Below are 21,538 nucleotides of genomic sequence, written 5' to 3'. Positions count from 1 at the left end.
ATACTTTGTCTGAGAAAGAATTGCCCTATAATAAAATATGTGAGGTTGACGTAAAAAGTAAAAATTAAAAAAGATTCACAAAATTAGGCTTAATGTATTTTATATGAGCCACTTTGAATCGACATCTGCTTCATGGACAGATCACTAAAAATAATCAAAACATGCACGAAAGAGTATTCGTCACCAACATAGGATGCAGTATGTCGCAACATTAAAAATAAATGACAACTGATTGATGGTGTTTTACTGCACCCTGAAGTCCAGGTATATTAAACGAGCATCACTTCGGACCCCAGCAGTTTGCAAAAAGCCGTTTCTGTCAGACTTTGCGCCGGGCGCAGTCTTTGCGGTGGACACGGCCTGTATCAGCAGACATGGGTGCCGGCTCGTCCAGCACCGACGGCGATTCCGTGTGGAATTCGAAGACGCTCTTGTCCCAGAAGACGATGAACTCAAGAAATATGAGTACCCATTCGAAAATTTAGTCTTCGAAGGCGGTGGAGTAAAGGGCGTAGCTTATCACGGGACGTTAAAGGTGAGTAATGGATAATTCGCCGCAAAGATTATGATAATATATTGTGGGTACTAGATCTTGACGATGGTTACTGCAGATGTATTGACTTTTATCGTAATCGCTGTGGAGCGTCTTTGTTCCCTTGGGATATGTGCGCCTTTCTTCGTCACGGTTTCGCCAAAAGAAGGGCTCGCTAATTTACAGATTGATGGTTTGGGCGTCGCCTTTTCCCCGAGGCATATACCACTTACCAACTGTACGACTTTTTTAAAAATTTTCGTCATTTGTCATCGGCATCTATTCTAATCGGCTTAATTTTCTGTTTTCTTGTTTGTCAGTGTACTTTGATACTTTTACCTTCAAAGCATTACTGATCAATAACAAGATTAGAGCTGTTATGAATCATTGTTGAGGTGGATAATGAGATTGGAATATCTTTAGCGGGGGGAGGGGTATCAATTAAGGTAGAACGCGCCTTGGGGACAGTCGGACTCTCAAACTTCTACAATTCTTATCTGATCTACCACTTGTGGGGCTCACTTTAAAGCTCTAGGATAAAGAAAACTTTTGCCCTAATAGTTTTTCGAATATCCAAAATTTAATTTTTCCCCTTAGAGTTAACACAGGAATGGCGACCATTTTGAATTTCAAATATCGCAAAATTGTGGTTAGTTTATTTCGCCAGTAACTTTGCACGGTGACCCCTGATTTTTACTGTTGATTTGGTAAGAGAATGGTTGAAAGTTTCATTCGGGAAAGTTTGAGCAAAAGTTTAAGTTTTTCACTTTCGAGGCGCATACTACCGTAACGCCCTACTTCGTTCAAATATTTAAAGGCATAAAACTTGACAAAAATGAACAGTGACATTTCCGCTGTCTTTAATTAATATGTACGTATCCACATATAGTTCAAATAGTCTCTCATTACGATCGTGATTTTGCGCGTGATAGACGAACAAATTTGACAAAATTGGACCGAAATTCAATCTTGCGATGTGATTTCTAAGCACTGTATTTCTGAATTAGGAATAATACCTAAAGAATACTCCTAACTCATAATAGTACAAAATGTAAGTAGTCAGCTTATTGTGAAGAAATACCGTAGAATGCCCGCGCATGGCAAATAATAAACTGTAATGGTCACATCTGCAAGCGCGAGACTTTTGATACAGCCTCGATTTGGTTTTTAATATAGGGAAAAAAGTCGTTTGAAGTCGCAGTCTGTGCACAGTATCGTCAGTTTCTCGTCCATCTGGTGACCTCCGCGGCGCCTTTGTGATAAAACACCACTTTGACAACAATGGTGGTTGAAATGGGTATCAGTAGTGTAAGATATATTGTGGACATAGTCAAATCTCTTACATTCTTTTGAGAGGGAGAAAAAAGGACGGAAAGATGGAGATGCAGCGATAATATTAATCGGAAGAGAGACGACAATGGAACATGGCAATATATTGGCAGTTTTATTTATCATTTATTTTAAGTAGTTTCTCTGGTACACACATATTGCACTCCTTAGTTATATGTAGGAATAAGTTTTGTTGTTTATAGGATCGACCGGAATAAGCCATGTCAATATCATGGAATTAGCCAAATATGTCGCTCACAAAAACAAGTTTTATCTGTCAATGAGGACTTCCGTCGTACCGACCATCATATAAGTCGTTTGACCCAACTTCAAAATATATAAGTATGAACATATGAGTTGGAAGCAAAATAGTTTTTACCTGTCTGATGATCGCATACATGCGTGTCAGGCAACCAAAATGCTTGATATGTTCCCTAGGTCATGGTGTGTAGCTGTGCGTGTATCTGTGTATCTGGGCCCGCGTGTTGCTATGTGAACGCGCGTGTCATGTATTATTTACATTGCTCTAGAGTCTCGATTGATTGTACTACCTGTTGTCATAGATACAAGGAATGTAATTTTTATGAAAACGATTCCCCCCCCTCTCTCTCTCTCTCTCTCTCTCTCTCTCTCTCTCTCTCTCTCTCTCTCTCTCTCTCTTTTATATATATATATATATATATATATATATATATATATATATATATATATATATATATATATATATATATATATATATATTTACATCTCTCTAGAATCTTTCCCTCATAACTGAGCCACTCGTTGTCATAAATGCAGGAACAGAATAATTCATTCATCCATTTCTTCTTCTTTACTTACTTACTTACTTACTTACTTACTTACTTACTTACTTACTTACTTACTTACTTACTTACTTACTTACTTACAGTGGGAAGAGTCAATTCAAACTTGTTGTATTTTGATCTTGGTATTTCTTAGGTGTTATCGAGTACCGGTATTTTCCCGAAGATCAAGCGTTTTGCTGGTGCCAGTATCGGAAGCATTACGGCGGCGCTTCTCTCCGTGTGTTACGGGCCGGACGAAGTTTGTCCGATGGTAGCAGAGGAAAGAGACCTCTACCTGGAAGGTTTGAACATAGTCACTTTTCAATATTCTTCCTTGCAATGAGAATACAACGAAATCGTAGCGTTGGAAGTGCTAGCTTGGAAGAGAATCATCGCGTTATTTTCTAATGTATGTATGTATGTATGTATGTATGTATGTATGTAGTATGTATGTATGTATGTATGTATGTATGTATGTATGTATGTATGTATGTATGTATGTATGTATGTAGTATGTATGTATGTATGTATGTATGTATGTATGTATGTATGTATGTTGTGTGTGTGTGTGTGTGTTTGTTTTGTTGTTTGTTTGTTGGTTATTGTTTGTTTATTCATACATTCAATAACCTCCATATACACTTTTATTGAGAGGGCTATTAACTTTCAGTAATTTTCTTTTGGGCTCGTACAGGAAAATATGTAAAAATATACAAATCACAACAAAGGTGAGCAAGAAAAAGTGAACTTCACACGAAACATTCTTTTTGATACACCCTCTGTAGTTCACATGTGAGAGTATACAGACGTCTCATAGTTGTTTGTTTAATTGGTTCCAATTCGTGAGGCACTCCACACTGTGGTGACACGGAATTTAAAATTACATTGACTAGCGGATTTTGAAAAAACACTTAGTACACACGATAGTCGGAGATAGTTAACGGGATATAATTGTCATGTACATCAAACTGAAGGGTAATCAAATCATCTCCCTGGATAAATAATGTTAACAAGAACAAGTGCGGATTTTTGAATCAAAATAAGATATATCAATAATACCACTTCAAAAGAACACTCACTGTCAGTTTATGATCAATACCGATGGCATTGAAATGTTTCCAAAAACTCACTTTACGGTCAAGGAGATTGCAAGTGACTTAATCAGAGTACGAGGACAAAGGCATTCACCTTGACTCTTTAATCGACACTAGATTTTTCAACAGCTCTTGCAAGCACAAAAGGGACAGACCTCTTAGCTTATAAAAGTGTGATAGCCTTGTGGCGTGAAATAGAGGACTGTCCTTCTCAAGCTTTATTGCATAGTTTTACCGCAGTAACATTTTTATACTAGTTCCTTTCTTAAAAGTACCATAAATGGTCATCACATATAGAAAAGCCATCAGAATTGGCTTTGAGTTTACAGGTGCACATTGTGACACAAACGTACACAATAGTATATTTACCCACAAGAACTATTTCGCTCACCAACGTGTTTCGTGAAGACGGGCGCATATGATGTCGGCTTGAAACTTCAGAAGTTAACGAAACGGCAGTCTTTTTGGTAGCGAGTTCGCCCTCTGTTGCCACATGAAAGGCGAGAACGTGAATGGGTTTGACAAAAAAGAGCAAGCAAGTTATAAAGTACAACTGTCAATAAAATGCAGTGTTCTTGAACACCCCAATACGTAATATAAGTTGTGTTTGGTCATGCAAGCGTGGCTCAAAGTCGCCTACGGCACAGTCCCTCCACCCAGGGAGTGGGTGGAGGGACTGTGCCCTAGGTGAATAATTACTGTCGAACGCCATGTCATTCGATTTTGACGCTTCTTCCGATTTTATCGCGCCAGTGTGGGACGCTATCTCTGACGCGCTTCTGCAAGTTTTGGAGTGTGTGCACTACACACGTACGTACGTATACAGAGCGCGCGCGAGACTTGTTCTGGCACTCGTCCAAAGGGTCCCTTGAAACCGTTCTAAAATGAACGCGCAGATACAGCCGCAGGAAATGAGGCGCCTTGAAGCCGTACGTGTTACGGAACGGGCGTTCCGTACGGCTTTTTTAGCGCACGCAAAATTCTATTGTTCTCGATGGTAGATGTAAGTATAGCATATGGGGAACTGATTTAGTGGACATCCGCCTGTCGCTAAAATTAGATGCCATATGTGATCTAATGTCATTGTACTAAATTTCGCGCCTATTCGAGAAAAAAGGATTTACAATATTCTAGTGCGTGATTAGGGAGTTGCATATCTGCAAAAATTGCTCCTTCAATCAGAAAACAGTTTTTGCATTTCTTTTTCCAGATCATTCCTGTGGCATCTTGAGTTTACTTCCCAACTTTGTCGGCAACTATGGATGGAATCCGGGAAAGACGATGTATGAATGGCTTGGGCAGAAGTTCGAAGCGAAGACTGGGAACAAGGACATTACATTCAGAGAGGTATTGCACGCATAAAATTTATGGCACTCACCAGTCACGAAGTGCAAGGGAAGGCGACCATGCACGGGCCGATTTGTGTCTGAACGGCCACCGTCTCTTTCTTCGATCCACAACTGAAAGTAAATTTTCGCAAAGCCTTGCAGGCTATTGTTGACACTTGCGAGCCAAACGAGAGAATCGCGTCTGACGTCAATCGTTTATGACAGTGACTGTGAATGAGGTATTGACGTATATGTTGCCATTTGATTATGCGTTACAAAATTTTCTTATAAAATTTTTATGTCAAAATTGTGCAAAAGGGAAATACTGTATTCTGTTCACTGAGAGTAAACGCAGAAGCTGATCTTCTTACGTTTTAAATTTCTCAGACTGAGGATCTTTATAAACCGTGGTTTTGATACAGTCTTCTTCACCTTATCATGCACGAAGCATGACATAGCATTTTCAGAGACAATTCACCATTATTACTTTTCTGATAAGAACCTGATGTTATAATATATCTTTCTTAGTGTATGTTAAACTTTACTAGCCGAGGGTGTAGGGATACACAATTGAAGCATAAACTTTAGGATTTCAAAGTTCAACACCAAAGTCACATTCCAAGGTCTGACGTAGAAGCATCTGAACGCTTCTGTGAAATCCGCATTGGAGAAGCCTTCCTAAATACACTATAGGACTACAAGTGTCCGGCGCAATCGTGCCATGTCGTCCTGATTTATACAGCAGCCATGTTGTGAATGTGAAGATTGTGCGTTCCTCTGAGATCCTCAGATCACCCACAACAGGTGTGGTTAATCCAGATGGCACATCATTTAAATTCTATTTATTGCTTAATTGCTATGAATGGAAACCGATAACATCTACTCTGCCATGGTTCTTCTTGTAACCTCCACAAATGTAATAATCTCCACAAATGTAATATCAACCACAATTGTAATAAAATGCACCCATAAATGTGATATCGCCCATAAATGTAACAAAAAATCAACCACAAATGTAATAAAAAACACCAACCACAATTGTAATAAATGGTAACCATAAATGTAATAAAAAAATCACCCATAAATGTAATACTTGTCAACCATAAATGTAATGTATCTATTTTGTCGTTGCAATTGAGGAATTAGCCCTTAAATATTGATCTATGTAATAAGGAAAGCAACTCCACACATTATTCATTTCTTAATTGTTTGCGTTTAGTGTGTTCTGCATAGTTGAAAGTGTATTTTACGTTTCCCTGTTTTGTGTATAGAACTGATTTGTAATGGCGAGACACAGCTGTAATCTGAATGTCAGTGTAGTCTCTACTCCAGACTGGGAAGACTGTATAACACTACGATCCTTTAACGCCGTTTTTTCGAACATTGCCGTACTTTCTTAATCAATTGCCTCAAATTCGTCTTCAGTGGATTAATTGTGTGGAATAATCGATGGATTATCTGTATTCCTGTGTTGTCCCACTTGAAGTTTGTTCCTTCACTAGGGATGCCAGGATTTCTAATTTTGTTCTACTGTGTTCAAGGTAGTGTTCGTATCGGTTTTTACTAGATTGAAATACATTTTCTCGTCAACATGTTTTGTGTCGTAAGTTTCTGTTATAAGGTTTTATATTTCTCTGTTATTTGTTCTGAGTCATCTGTCATAAACTTTGTGTGGTATCACTGGTTGACGAGTTATTTTGACGCTTCCTTATTATGTAATTATCAGTGTCTAGAACTGCTGTTCCACTTCCATTATCTAACAGTTTGATCAGTACCTCGCCGTTTTCTGATAGCGTTCTCAAAGTATTCTATTCTGTGTTTCGGAAAGGAAACCTAGTTTCAGGAAAGTATGCAATAACATTACACTAGTCTTATTAAATTTATTATTTACTCAGGGCATTGATAAACAAATGATCACATATGCAAGTTAGTTTATTACATTAATGGTTGAGTTTTATTACATTTATGGTTAATTTGTTTATTACATTTGTGGTTGCGGGTTGTTACATTTATGGTTGACTATTTTATTACATTTGTGGTTGATTTTATTACAATTGTGGTTGATACATTTGTGGAGATTATTACATTTGTGGAGGTTACACTTCTGACACTCAGAAGTTGAGTGTTCGCGCCATTTTGCATCTTACCTTCCAAAAAACACAATAAATATTTGTTTCTTGCGAAGGGCGCCTCTATTTGTACATAAATATTTCCTTTTCTTGTAGGCTTACCTGAAATATGGCAAAGAATTGTGCGTAGTTGTCACCAATGTTAATCAAATGGATGTGCAATATTGCCATGTGAAGACGACGCCAGATATGCCAATTCGGGTCGCTGTGCGCATGTCTGTCTCCATCCCAGGTCAGAGAAATATTAAAGCAATAAACTTTCCGAGCGACGGGTATACCGCGAGATTTTGACCAGTTCACGATAAAAGAGCACGAGCGACAGCGAATGCATATATGGAGTGAACTGGTAAAACTCGAATGATGTACTGGTTGCTGGTGTGGTTTATTCATATTATGTCCTAACAGTATATTAAAATTCTAGCTTGAGATAAATAAAAACAAGAAATTTTTCCTGGGTGAGAGTTCCCGCCTGTTCCAACTGTGCTAAATAGCGAATATAGCACGGTTATTTTTACATCTCGACCAATCAGATCGCTCTACTTGCGCCATCAATGATGATTTGGTATTATATCATTCGAAATATTACCTGCGTTATTTCACCCACTTTTCTTACTCTCGATGCAAAACTATTAAATTACGTCTGACTAATGTCTCTCAATAACAAACCATTCAGTTTCGATCTTACTTCACGAGTGGGTGACGAACACATCACTTGTGCACCAGCATATTTTCCGTTTGTTTTTTGTGTGTGATTTGCGTGTCTTCTGTGTGAGAATAAAATAAGTACATACCAACAACTAGCCCTAGGTCTAATCTTTCTTTTGGCACGTTTTCGTAGGGGTTCTCCCATAGTTAGTAAAACTTTGGCCCGTAGAGTCGTGTTGATTCGTAAATTGTCGAGTGTTCGCCAAGTATTCTTCGCTTGCCCAAGTCGTGCGATAAATGACTCAACGCAGACATGAGTTGAATTGACGTTTATTTTGCATTAGTATCAGTCATATGGCAGAATGCATGAATTCTATTTACTCCTTTTTAAGGTATGTATCAGCCTGTACGATGGTGCAATGGAGAGTACACCGACTTCTTCGTGGACGGAGGAATGCTGGTGAATTTTCCTATACATTGTTACGATGGTGAGTCTCTGCAAAATCGGCGGCCATTGAGACAGATTCGTGAGAGATTTATTATATTATCATTACAGTTACTTTCATATATAGAAAAATGCATCTTCCGCATAAAAATGAATCTATTTCTACATTTCTACTCGAAACATAAATTATTAGCTATGGCAACACCTGGTACTGTGCACAGTACGCAAGATTTTCTTGAGAATTCTAGTTTTTACTAAAAATCAGGTGAAAAAGGGACATCGAACATTTCATACATCTGTATCTGGCAAGTCGAACACTTGGCATTTCGCCATGGCTTTCATAGAGGAATGCAAAAGTTATGTTTCAAGGCGGTGAATACACTGGAAAGCTCATCTACAGTGACGGCTAATTGAGTTTCGAAACGTTGAATAAAGTACACAAGAACAACTTAATCATATTTGAACACACACAATTCAAACATTGAACGGGATTTCAATCACTTTCTTAAGGTTGGTGGCTCTCGATGAAGAGAGAGGACAGCTTCCTCGTGAGACTTGGCGACGGCGATGAAAAGAAAGTCGAACAGAACTTTAAAACGAGGTTCACTGAATTCAACAGCAATACTCTTGGTGTTCTTTTGGTAAGAGCATTTATCCGAGTACCAATGTCATCTACGCAAAATTATACATCCTGTATATTTTGAATGTAATATGAACGTGTACATATATATGATAATAAAACGAAAACCTCTCTCTCTCTCTCTCTCTCTCTCTCTCTCTCTCTCTCTCTCTCTCTCTCTCTCTCTCTCTCTCTCTGTACATCTATCTATACCTACGTATTACTTGCACAAACATATATATATACATATTAATATACCTATCTATTTATATATGTATATGATATATAACATGTATGTATATAACAAAAATTATATATATTATATATATAACACAAATATATAATTTTGTTTATATATATATATTTGTGTTTTATTATATATATAATATATATATACATATACACACACACAAAATGTGTACAATGTGCCCTCCCGGTTATATATATATATTATATATATATATATATATTATATATATATATATATATATATATATATATATATAACACAAATTACTTTTCTAGTACAAAGTAATAAATTGATCACTTATTTCATTAAAAATTTTAACTGTTAATGTTAAATTCATTGATTTTTTTGTCTTCTATGAATAAAGTACACTGATAGTGACCATGAGGTCAACGATCGTCTTCTTGAAGAGAGACGAGAATGTTTCAGCAGCGAACAGCCGATATCTCGACCGGATACAACGCTGACAAAGTGAGTTCATTGCTAAAATATTGACACTCCATAGAGATATCCTTTATCGTTGACATGTGTGTCCTTTCAAACTTCCATGGGAGTACATAGGTACAAAGGTAGAATTTTAGTCATCTTGTTGTGTAATTTTTAAGCTTGACACTGAAACTTTTGACATTTCTGATAGTACCTTGCAAATTTTGGGATTAGGGAAACAAATTATCGAAAATTTACCAATATTTGAAATTCAAAATGGCCGCTATTCTTCGTGTCAACTCTAGGGGGCGTGAAACTTACGATTTTCATGAAAAGTCCACTTAAGCGACCAGCACAGAAGTCCCCGAGGCGCGTTATGCTTGAATTTAATAGGAATTTGTTTGTTTGTTTGTTTGTTTGTTTGTTTGTTTGTTTGTTTGTTTGTTTGTTTGTTTGTTTACTCTTTCCCTTGTCAGGAAACGAAGGGGTAATGTGACGGAAAAAGAAGACGTCGATCGTAACCTACAAAAGGTCACCGATACTCTGCGTAAATTCCTCAAAATATTGACTGACAATGACTTCGGCGAATCTTCTGGTCCCTTTGAAAAAAGTAGTTTGATGGAGGCATTTGAAAAGGTAGTTATACCAGACATGTTTCGAAAGACCAAGAAAATTTTGCAAAGTGATATTTTACTGTTTCCACTAAAAATAAACAGTAAATTAAAATATTTCTGACCGGGCTCATGTGGAGATACTTGTTATCGCCTCTCATACAAGTCTTTCGTAATGATACCGTAGGTATACATGGCAATCACGTGCATGTTTTTACTGGTTACATGCCAAGAAGCACAGTCTTCGCAATATCTGCTGCCCTGCCACCGCCGACTGAGCAGTGCTAATGAAAAGGCATCTCTTTCGTGGGCATAGCACAGCCAGCGGCAGAAATGGGGCAAGGACCCACACCCAAGCGATGGTGGTGCCCTATCACAAAGCTTGTCACAGTCACAGTTTTGTCACAACATGTGCTGGTAATAAAAAATCAATGTTCTGTGCATAAGGTGATGATTTGGGCGTTGGTAGGTGTATTGCATTGGAAAAAAAAGCAAATTGACATTTTTTTTCGCAATACCAGGAGAAATTAATCATGCACCTGTGTTATACTATGCTACTGGTGCAAATAGTGTATCACTAACAGTACGACCCAAAATGTGACCTAAGTATCAGATCAGAAACAAATAGATGAAATATATTACCATTCGTGAAGATCTTTCCGAATAACCATAGTCCTACCACACCGTTTCTATATACATACAAAATTGATAACGTTGGGCCTGACAAAATGGAGAGAGCAAAAATGTCTGTCTTTGATCTCTTGAATATTATACCCCTTGAACCTAATATCATAGCGGATAAACAGTGATCGAAATGGCATACATCACGTGCTATCAGATTTAGGTAGTAGTGTGCCTGAAATTGAAATACATAAACTTTTGCTCGAATGTTCACTAAGGAAAGTTTAAACGCACCCTTTCGAAATCACGAGGAAAAAACAGGGGCCATCATCCAAAATAAGGAACTAGAGAAACAAATTAATCAATATTTTATCGACACTTGCAATTCAAATTTGTGGCTATCTTTGTGTTAACTCTTTAAGTAAAATAAAATTCAGATTTTCACAATTGGCCGGTGATAATTTCATTTACTTTATTAGCTTCGATTGAGTTCCCTTAAGTGGTAGACCAAAGTATCATAAAAGTTCGACATATTATATTTTCTCGGGCACGGCAAATTTGAATGTAGCCACGGTTACTCAACTCAGCGCTAGGTTAATAGCGTAATCGTGATACGACCAAATATGGTAAAAGAGCGGTGTCAGCTATGTTCACTTATGTACGTTAGTAACACTGGGGCGCATGTTTTCGTGTGAGTGTGCAAGCGAAAATCAATGATGGCCCCTACGTGTTAAGGTGATCGACATTCCAGTAAATCATACGAACGCTGTAGTTTCACAAATGCCAAATTGAATTCTTAAAATTTCAGGATGGCACCTTTACAGAAGAGGATGTCACCATTTTGTTTGGAGAAAAAATGACTTTGGAGGAGATTTTTGACATGTTGGACAAAAATAATGACGGCAAGGTAAGGCAGTAAAGACAATACGGACGCTTTCGGATAAAAACCAAAACAACAGCAGCAACCATCAGCAACTAGAGCAAGAACCAAAACAATATAAACATTAATTATGACAACAACAACAGCAGCAGCAGTTGCAACAACAACAATAACAACAATAACAGCAACAACTGTTATTATTATGATTGTTGTTGTTGTTGTTGTTGTTATTATTATTCAATAATCATAAAATGCTAACCATAATTATAATAATGACGGCTTCCCTCGTCGATTTATGGTCACTATTGGTAATTTTTGTAGTTTACCTCGCTTGGAAAATTTGCACAGTGACATCTGATTCTTGACTCTTAAGACATTATTATGGAGTCTTCTTCTTATTGTACTTGGGCCTCAGCCCAAGTACATTTGTTTTCATTCCGTGGGAAAAAACTCTGTAAGGTATAACCATTTCTGGCTGAGACCAGGGAGGGCAAAATGTCTTGGCTTCATCTTTCTTGGCATAATAAATGGCGTAATGATGCTAACTTAATGGAAGTGCTGCTCTCAGCCAGTCATGAATAAGTGAGATGTGAATATAAATGCTTCTCTATCTGAGTTTTTGCCACAAAATCTTCTGAATATAATCAAAATGTGCATCGAAATGCAACAATTAATGCACCCTCCGTTTCCTAGGCGATGGCACGACCCTTGCTACACCCACTGGACGAGCCAAAGTGGGAGGGGTAATTTCAGTTTGGTTGAACAGGAGGGCTCGAGACCAGAATTTAACATTTAAACTTGAAACATGTTTAATCGCTGACAAGATGTGGACTAGTGTTAATCAAAGTGAAAGTTTGAAAAGGAAAGGTTTTATATCCGGACACAATGAAAAACATCACGACTGGAAACTGTACCCCCAGTTGAGAATAGTAATGCCACAGCGATGGAGAACACTTATCCTTGAGCTGAGAAAACCAGACCATCATTTCGAAATAGAGCTGCAGATTCGAGAAGCTCGTTCAAAATAGCTAGGTACACCCCATAAAGGGGTGGTTTCGAGTTTTGAGGGCAAATTTCGCCTCCTTCATATAGAAATCGTACGTTTGTTTTTCCAGGAGAACACACCATTTGACACAAAATTTGCATGTAAAGGGGTCGCCAGTAAGTACGTGGTCAAATCTGGCATAAGAAACAATATGAAATGTTGGGTAAAGCCAGTCCAAAATAAACTGATTTGAACTTTTGTGTTTTGTAATTTATACCACTGCAGTAACATTACCTTTTTTTGACAACATCACACAATGTAATACGTTTTGAAACTGAATATTCCGACGTATTCTGTGTCTCCTTTGCTAAAAAATACGGTATGCCGATTACCATGTAAGGAGATGATGACGTCAAGACAGATTGTAGTGCGTTTGGTCCTGGATGGTGCACGAAGTTTTGTCGAGGTAGCTTGTGTATTTATTTCCTAAATGGAGAGATTAGGGTCGATCTAAACGAAGGCCGAAGAATGTTATGATACTCTAAGCGAGCTGAACTCTAACGCGAATGGTTGGATAATTTGGAGGATGTCTAGAACCGGGGTCTAGATGATTCGTCTCATTAGAGGGTCTAGAATGATCTCGTATTGAATTTCAACTGCGTCACAAGTTTGCGAAATGAGTATTCCGTCGAACGGTCAACGAACGATGTTTTAGAAATCTGGAGACATATGGCACATCGCATTTTTATTTTAGTATTTTATATTTTACAAAAGATTTAAGAAGCAATGATTTTGTCGAAAATTCTGAAAAAATATAGGAAGATTTGATCGCGAACACATTTTCACTTGGGGTCAACTAGCCCTGCGTACGATGCTGTGTGTTCCGCTACAGCTAATCGCCCCGCTCACCACAGCCCTGCAAAGACCCGTACGTAGGGTCGGTGATTTCAAATCCATTTTGGGACTTCACGTAAAAAGCCAAATTACTGCCGAAATTCAGCGTTCTTGGGCCCAAGTCGTATCCCAGCCTACCTCAGCTACTCGATCGCTTCCAAAAATGATAGTCTTTTATTCACTTCTCGTAAATAACCGTCGATGTCGGCAACTCTATCTCGCTAGCCCTGAGTACGATGCTGTGTGTTAGCTGTAGCACATAGCATCGTACGCAGGGCTAGGGGTCAACCGGATGCGCTATTTTGCGGGTTGCGGGCTGCGGGTTGCGGGCATGAAAAAATGCATGTTTTTTATATCATTTTCGCCCTTCTCACACTTCAGATTAGTTCAACCGCCGATAAAAGCACAATTTTCAAAATCGTTTTCAACGCCGTTTCAAATAATTTTATTGTGGTGAACACGATTATAGTCCTAGGAAACTTTTCAAAGTCACGCTGGATCAAATGCTTGAAGGGGGCATACCGGCATGGAGCGACTATCATACTGCAGGTGCAAGTCATACCTTCATGATATTAGGAGATAAATTATTGAGAGCTGCAGAACACAAACTCATCCAAAAATATTCCTATTAGATCGATTCCTGAAAATAAGGCAACGCACCGGCGTGTTTTCCCACTGAAATTCTCGCGTAAAATGTTAGCAGAATGTCGTTCTCTGAGGTCGCGACCTCGCTTGAACCGAAACGGCAAAGTAAACTAAGTCCTTTGTTGTACGTCTTTTTCTTTTAAAGATTTCATGAAAAATACACGGCATTTACAATACACATCACTTCTACGCTTTTTTAAGTCAAATCTTTCCTTATGCATTGCATTTAACTAGGCATTGTTTAATTTTCTGTATGAGTTGCCCTGGAACCGAATTGTGAATGGATGCATTACAAAGAATTTACTTCCTATGGCCTGATACTAGAAATGTAAACAATTTTCATTCCGCGATAAGTGGCGACATTTCCGAGGCGCGATTTTTTTTTGTCAGTCTGGTATTACGTATATTTCTCACTCACATCCATGGCAAGAAAGAAAAGTGATTCAGATCCCTAATTATTTGTAATGGCCAGGCAGCTCGGAATAAATAAATTGGTCCTCGGAATCGCCGCTTTTAGTTTAGCAGATTTTGATTTTTTCAGAAACATGACGTATTTTCACCCATTTGGTTTGGTCTGTTATAGCATCTTTAGTCCAAAAATCAAGTTTACAGCATTGATGTTTTCAACAGCCTTCAAATATACAGTATTACGTTAAAATACACCATATAGTAGTGTTTCATTAATTTTAACCATCTTGACCTGATGGTGAAATATGGACTTCGCAGGAAAAGGGATACTGTACGATAGACCTGATCATCATTATTGATAATAGACACATTCTAAAGGTTTTATTTCTTATATACTAAATGCCATATTACATATATTAGAAATCTAGCCATAATTCTAAAAACCCGCAGCCCGCAACCCGCACTTTAGCAGATACCGGGGTCAACATGGGGTCGCAGCCATGTTGCCTCAAAACTTATTTCTGTCTGCACTCAAAACTCAAAAATGTCGGATATGAACCTGAAAAATCGATGCAATTTCGTCAAAATCGGCGAAATTTCAGCCTATAGACAAAATTTCATCTAGGTAAGGTAATTTACTGAAATTTGATCGACAAATAATCCTGAGCTTGAACGTGACAGCTCGCCTTCTCCGGGAAGTCAAGTATCCAGCTGCCCATACACAGTTGCCCATATGGCCAGGTTTATGAGATTGTTTTCAAGCGAGCGAGCCAATAGAGCTAGAGGTCTTATTTTTGGTATATAGGAATAACTTAGCAATACAATTATTTTGACAAAATGTCACGTGACCTCAATGACCTTTGACCTCAAATAGATATATTTGTCCACAACTCAGTAACCACAAGTGCTACACCCTTCATATTTGGTATGATGGGACACCTTATGACACCACATATTGTACCTCATTAATTATGTGCATATCTAATTCTGAGCAAGCCAAAAGAGCTGGATGTCCGATTTTTGGTATATAGGGATAACTATGGGGTAGAAATCTAAATATGCCCATCTAAATATTAGACATCTACCATCGAGAACAAAAGAAATTTGCTATAATTTGAATATTTAAGGAGTTTAAGTAATTTTCACTATAAATAAAGAACCCCTGCCTCAAACTCCACAAAAGTTGCTAGACATATTTTGCCGTTGTCATGCCATTGCTTCGTTTAATAACCAGTTAATTAAATGCCTAATTGACAGGAGGAAATTCAAGACCATATTTGAATAGTAGTATATATTGTCCTCAAAATTACTCTATCACGGCCCAAGTACTCATTGCCTTCAGCAATACTGCCTTGTTATCATTACCATTGCTGAACAAAAATTGATATTATCTTCATTTCCTTATTTTCAATTTGTAGATCGATTCATATGAACTTTCGACATTTTGTGAACGGAAAGGAATGGTTCTGAAAACCAAAAAGGATGGTTTTGGAAGACTCCCAATCGACAGCGTTGTTGACTATCTGAACGCAGTGCAGGAAACATTACTGTACAATGTGAAAAAGATCAATACAAAGGTATGATTTTTCTCGACATTTTCTCGACATTTCTCGATATTTAATGCCTGTCTTGCAGATGATAAATTGACTGTTTCCGTCATGATCGTATCCCCAGTTTGTATGATATTATTGGCCTCCATCTTCCCAAATGACATCGATGTCCCGATATAAGGTGAGGCATCAGAAGCATCCAGCATCATTATGAAAGTCATGGCCATCATCATCATCTTCATTATCAGCATCAGCATCAGCATCATTATCATCATCATCATCATCATCACCACCACCACCATCAACATCATCATCATCATCATCATCATCATCATCATCATCATCACCATCATCATCATCATCATCATCATCATCATCATCATCATCATCATTATCATCACCACCACCACCATCATCATCATCATCATCATCATCATCATCATCTCATCACAACCCTTACTACCATCTTCGTCATCATTCGCGTCATTTTCTTCACTTTTAGCAGCCATCACGAAGAGGACAATTTAAAGCAAACAAGATCGTCATCAGCATAACCTACTTCACTTCGTGCAATCTTATCAAAAACTCAAAAATTATAATCTTACAGGCATAATTACATGGCTCGTATATCGAACGTCTCTCGCTCCACGGAACTCAATGGTAACTTGTTGATGACATCGCGTGCGATATAGTCATCATTTGACTGAGAGTGAGCTCGACAAAATTACGCACTGTCATGAAGAAAGAATTTGTTTACAAAATTATGCACAAAAATCGATAAACCTTATAAGAGTGATTTAAATATATCAATGCGCCCTACGATGATGAAACTCATTATAGTTTTTCAACGGATTTTTGTCTAACATGGCAATAAACTTTGAAGCATATGATTGTCATTTGTATATATAACACAAATGTCTGGAATGAAAACTATGTAAGAGAGGCATGAAATAAAAACATTATAGCCCAAACAAGGACTATTTACCCTCGAGGTAGAAGACCATTCGCCCGACTACAATTATGCTTGTCACTAACGCATTTAAATCAAGAAACTTTTTCCGTTCTCGTGAGACTAAGCGAGATCTCGCGCGAATTTTGTGTTGCCAAGATATCTATAGATTGTCACCTGGAACGAAGTAGATGGTATATCAACACAGTTGAAAATTGCTAACAACCAATTGCTTCAGTTTCCGTTGAACTGCGAAGAAGTCTCAAAAGATCCCGTAGTTAGCACCATTATCAGCCTGTTGTACGACCTACACTCATGCGTAAGCGCAAACCTTTGCCTGCAACCACAAGCAATAAGGGGTGGAAGATTAATCTCTGGAGTAAAAATTACAGAAGGAAAAACAATGAAACCAATATGATTTCCAAACATTCATGCCAGCAATGTACAAAGTTTGAAATTTAGTACGCATGCTGAGTGAGATCAGAAAAAAAAACCATTTTTTTCAAAATTTGACAACGCAAAAAAATTGCATGTCATAATGCTTCCTACAACTCCTAATATCTACTACAGCACGCCTTACACCATCGGTTAAAGTTTATTTTCTTGTTTCCACTCTGAAAGGAGTGCGATGTAGATCGAACGATTGGTGTTTATCTTGATTATATCGAAGGAACGGATTTTTTTATGGAAGATGCAGACAGACTCTTCGCTATACAGGTAAGTGTTTTTTCCACATTTATTTTTAAAGAGTCTTCGGATTATTTTGCTGTTTGCAGTGGTAGGCTGGCACAACATGAAATTGAGCAAAAGTGAATACATTTCTGTCTCTCCTTTCTGAGTGTCCCCTATTACCAGAGATACTATAGGTAAGAATTACATCAACATCGGAATATTAGATAGTACGGACAGATAGATTACATGTCTGTGCATCTATCGTATGCTGCTCACCGAAGAAAATGTGCCACATCACATGTTTTTAAATATCACTAATTTTATCCTTAAACTCCCATGAAACCGTTTGATTTTGTAAGATTCTGTGTTCCGCCCTGCTCTTATCTCAATACCCTAACAGAAAAAAGAGTGAGTCAATAGAACTTCAAGGGTGACGTCATACATGCGCCTTTCATTAAATAGACAGTAGAAATTTTATTGTTCCTGACTTCTGGCCAAGTTTCCTCTTAAATGCTCTCGTTAAAGGTATACTGTCACCTGTTCCAATTTTGCCACAGTTACCATGGAAAGAGAAAATCTAGTCACAGATTTTAAGCGGGTGGCCGCTTTTTAAAAATAGCGCCCTTATACAAGGTATTTTGGATACCAAGGAACGCCCCTCTGACCGTATATGGGCATATTTAGATTACAGGTGACTGTATACCTTTTACTTTGTCACATCAATGACTACTTCTTTTCTAAAAACATAGAATGGGGCAAGAGGAACTCGTGCTTTCCTGAAATATTACGTGGACAAGTTTAAACCTTCTTTGAAGGAATCAGAATGATCCCGAAGACAAGAAGAATAGCGGAGAAAAACACGACAAAGTGAGATGACCTGATGACGAATATTTGAAGAACTAGTTGACCTTTGAACTTTTAGAGCCTCACTTCTCGGATCCTCGACTCGACTCTCCCCTTCAGTGTTTTTGGATTAAAGCTAGACCTTTGAAGCTCATCGGCTTAGAATTCACACAGGCATAAAATAATAATTATGTACATGCGGGCTTTGTGAAACTTTCATTTTCCAGAAGCTGTAAATTTTGACAGTACTTCCTTAGTATTTTGCTCCGTGTGCGAACCGCAGCTTCCTGTTTGACCCTAAAGCATGATGAAATACCTAGTATTCAGCTTGCGCATGGTACAGTGAACCCTGTTATTGTCGAAAATGGTATTGAACTCCAGACTGTGGATTCATCTGTCAACAATAACGATAAGAATTATCTGTGTTTATGATAGGTTGACCGGCAGAATACCAAGCATTTGAAGTAGGCAAGCAGAACAAACATGATGTTTCAAAAAAAACAACACAGAGGCTGAAAAAATACGTGCTCAACATTTTTAATTGAATTTTTAACGTGTCTTTCTTGGAATTATGTTTACGACTTATTTTCAGCTAATTTTATATATTTACAACACTTGTACATCACGTCTATCGGTAAATAACATTCAATTGATATAAATGAGGTCTTGGTGAGAGCACACAAGCCACAACTGAAGAACTCTGGGCGACATCTTCTTGTGGTGGAAATCAGTGCTCGTCTGAGGGCGCTCTCATTGATGGTTATATCGTCGCAGTATATTGATAGCGCAAATACAGCGATCTAATCTGGTTGACCAAAACGTGAAAGTAACCGTACTACATTGTATAGCACAGTTGGAACACATGCGAGCTCTCAGCTAGAAAAACATTCCTTTTCTGACGTTTTACTCCAGAATTTCAATGTACTGTTATGATATAGTAGCAATAAACCACCTCAGCAACCCGTATAAAACTCGGTTTTGACGAGTTTATTGAGCCTCCAATTATGCACTCGCTATCGCTGGACCGTATATGTCGTTAAGGATGTATGATCGGTAAAATTAAAAGTAATGTCATTTCTCTAAATTGTCAATTTTTGGATTCTCCTTTGTAAGTATTATCAAAATGTGTGATAAAATATGGGGTCACCGCGCTCGTTTGTGAGATAAATGACCATGAATTTTGCCATTTGTGAGAAAAATGCTGAGTCAGCATTTTTCACCGATGCATTTTCTATGGACGAAATAATTCAATGCTGTTTATCTCAAAATTTAGCGCGGTGACCATATAATTTTATTTGATCAGTATTATTTATTTCTCTAGACTGAGCTTTGTGCAATTTTCATGAAAATGACATTAGTAGAAATTGATTTTCCAGCAAATTTCAATGTAATCCTATGGGAAGTGACAAATTCCACGTGCGCGTACCGCTCGTACATCCTTAACTGGTCAAAATATCGTGGCATGCACGTCGCTCGGATGGTTTATTGCTTTAAAGGTATACTGTCGCCTGTTCCAATTTTGCCACAATTACCATGGAAAGAGAAAATCTAACTAATCACAGATTTGAAGCGGGTGGCCGCTTTTTAAAACAGCGCCCTCCTATGGGCATTTTGAATACCAAGGAACGCCCTGACCATATACGGGTATATTTAGATTACACTGTATCTTTAAAGAGCACTCCCACTTTGTAACATTTTTAAAACACATTTTTTTAATGCCAACGGTCGATATTTGACTTGGCGACTGCGCGCGGATCGCGAGATATCGATAAAAATATGTCATTTCCCGAGCGTATTTTTCATATCCTGAAGTTTTACGATCGTTCTAATTTTGACTCGAAATCCCACGAAGGTTTTTGTTGTGTTGATTGACGATATTCTAGGGAGTCTACAATAAGTTCGAACGACGCAATTAATTTACTTCCCACTGCAAAGACTTTATATACAGCATTATGCCTTTACCTCAGGTAAGTTTTAAAAACTTCTCCTTAGTTTTTGTCGTTTGTATTATTCTAAATCGGTTGTATTATATTTTAACCAATACCACATAAAAATCAGTTTTTACATGTCAAATATTAGCCGCCTCCGATGACTACATTTTGCCGTCTGCCACACATGTACAGTACGCCGCGCGCGTGGTATGCGCGCGTGGCATGCGTCTATGCATATCACGCGGCGGCCGCTAGTATCAACCGCACGTAATAACTGTGCTAGTCACCTTTGCCAATTCTGGTGGAATCAGCAAAAATTGTTTTTCGTTTATACGCCAAGTCAGTAAGACTCAGCTTTCTCCCACAGGCCATGACCGATCACCGACGCCAGTGGTACTGTGGCGTACAGCAGCGTCAGCGTAGACTCGTACTCCACAGCTTAGTTGACAATGGCCCCACTGCCGAACGTTCGATGTTCGGAAGCTGAATTTAGGTGGGCCACCGGAATTCAAACTTTTACTTTTTTGAAGACATGTTTTTATCGATATCTCGCGCGCAGTCGCCTTGTCAAATATCGACCGTTGGCATTACAAAAATATGCTTTTAAAATGTTACCAAGTGTGAGTGCCACTTTAATATCACTGCAGTAAAAGTTTATTGTTTTACCAAACAATAGTGAGATGGTGTGATGGCAAGTTTGAAATGGCGGTTGGAATAAATATTTGCCTGATCTTGGCGTCATTGAGGTGCACTGATGGAAAATTTCAATATCGATTTTGATTGTATTTCTCGAATGTATTAATAGTAAGGAAACAAGGGTAAAATTGACGATATATTGAAATTCACAATGGCTACAATCCAAAGTCTAAGGGAAAATTTATTATGGAGAGTCCAAATGTCTGTTTCTTGGGCGCAGCTCATTCTTCCTCAAGCACATAAAATAAACACG

The 21,538-nt window shown here is 38.1% G+C and overlaps 1 protein-coding gene across 1 annotated transcript; it reads left to right on the top strand.

The window, feature by feature from the left end:
* The first annotated feature begins 235 nt into the window (after positions 1-235).
* Positions 236-19,314, top strand: LOC139141606 (uncharacterized). Its single transcript, XM_070711199.1, has 12 exons — positions 236-535; positions 2,822-2,969; positions 4,972-5,108; positions 7,315-7,450; positions 8,256-8,351; positions 8,819-8,949; positions 9,542-9,645; positions 10,077-10,236; positions 11,641-11,739; positions 16,063-16,221; positions 17,765-17,860; positions 18,565-19,314. Exons 1-12 carry the CDS (start codon positions 236-238, stop codon positions 18,640-18,642), a joined length of 1,644 nt encoding a protein of 547 aa, XP_070567300.1. The 3' UTR covers positions 18,643-19,314.
* The last annotated feature ends 2,224 nt before the right edge of the window (positions 19,315-21,538 follow it).

This window comes from Ptychodera flava, chromosome 10, assembly GCF_041260155.1.
Source record: "Ptychodera flava strain L36383 chromosome 10, AS_Pfla_20210202, whole genome shotgun sequence".
Lineage (NCBI taxonomy): Eukaryota > Metazoa > Hemichordata > Enteropneusta > Ptychoderidae > Ptychodera > Ptychodera flava.
This window is presented reverse-complemented; position numbering and strand designations above follow the sequence as displayed.

Excerpts from the sequence above, each read along its gene's own strand:
- LOC139141606 (XM_070711199.1), top strand. The coding sequence starts at position 236 with ATGGTGTTTTACTGCACCCTGAAGTCCAGGTATATTAAACGAGCATCA. Across the intron at positions 2,970-4,971 it reads AAGAGACCTCTACCTGGAAG|ATCATTCCTGTGGCATCTTG; the intron begins GTTTGAACATAG and ends TTCTTTTTCCAG. Across the intron at positions 10,237-11,640 it reads TGATGGAGGCATTTGAAAAG|GATGGCACCTTTACAGAAGA; the intron begins GTAGTTATACCA and ends TTAAAATTTCAG.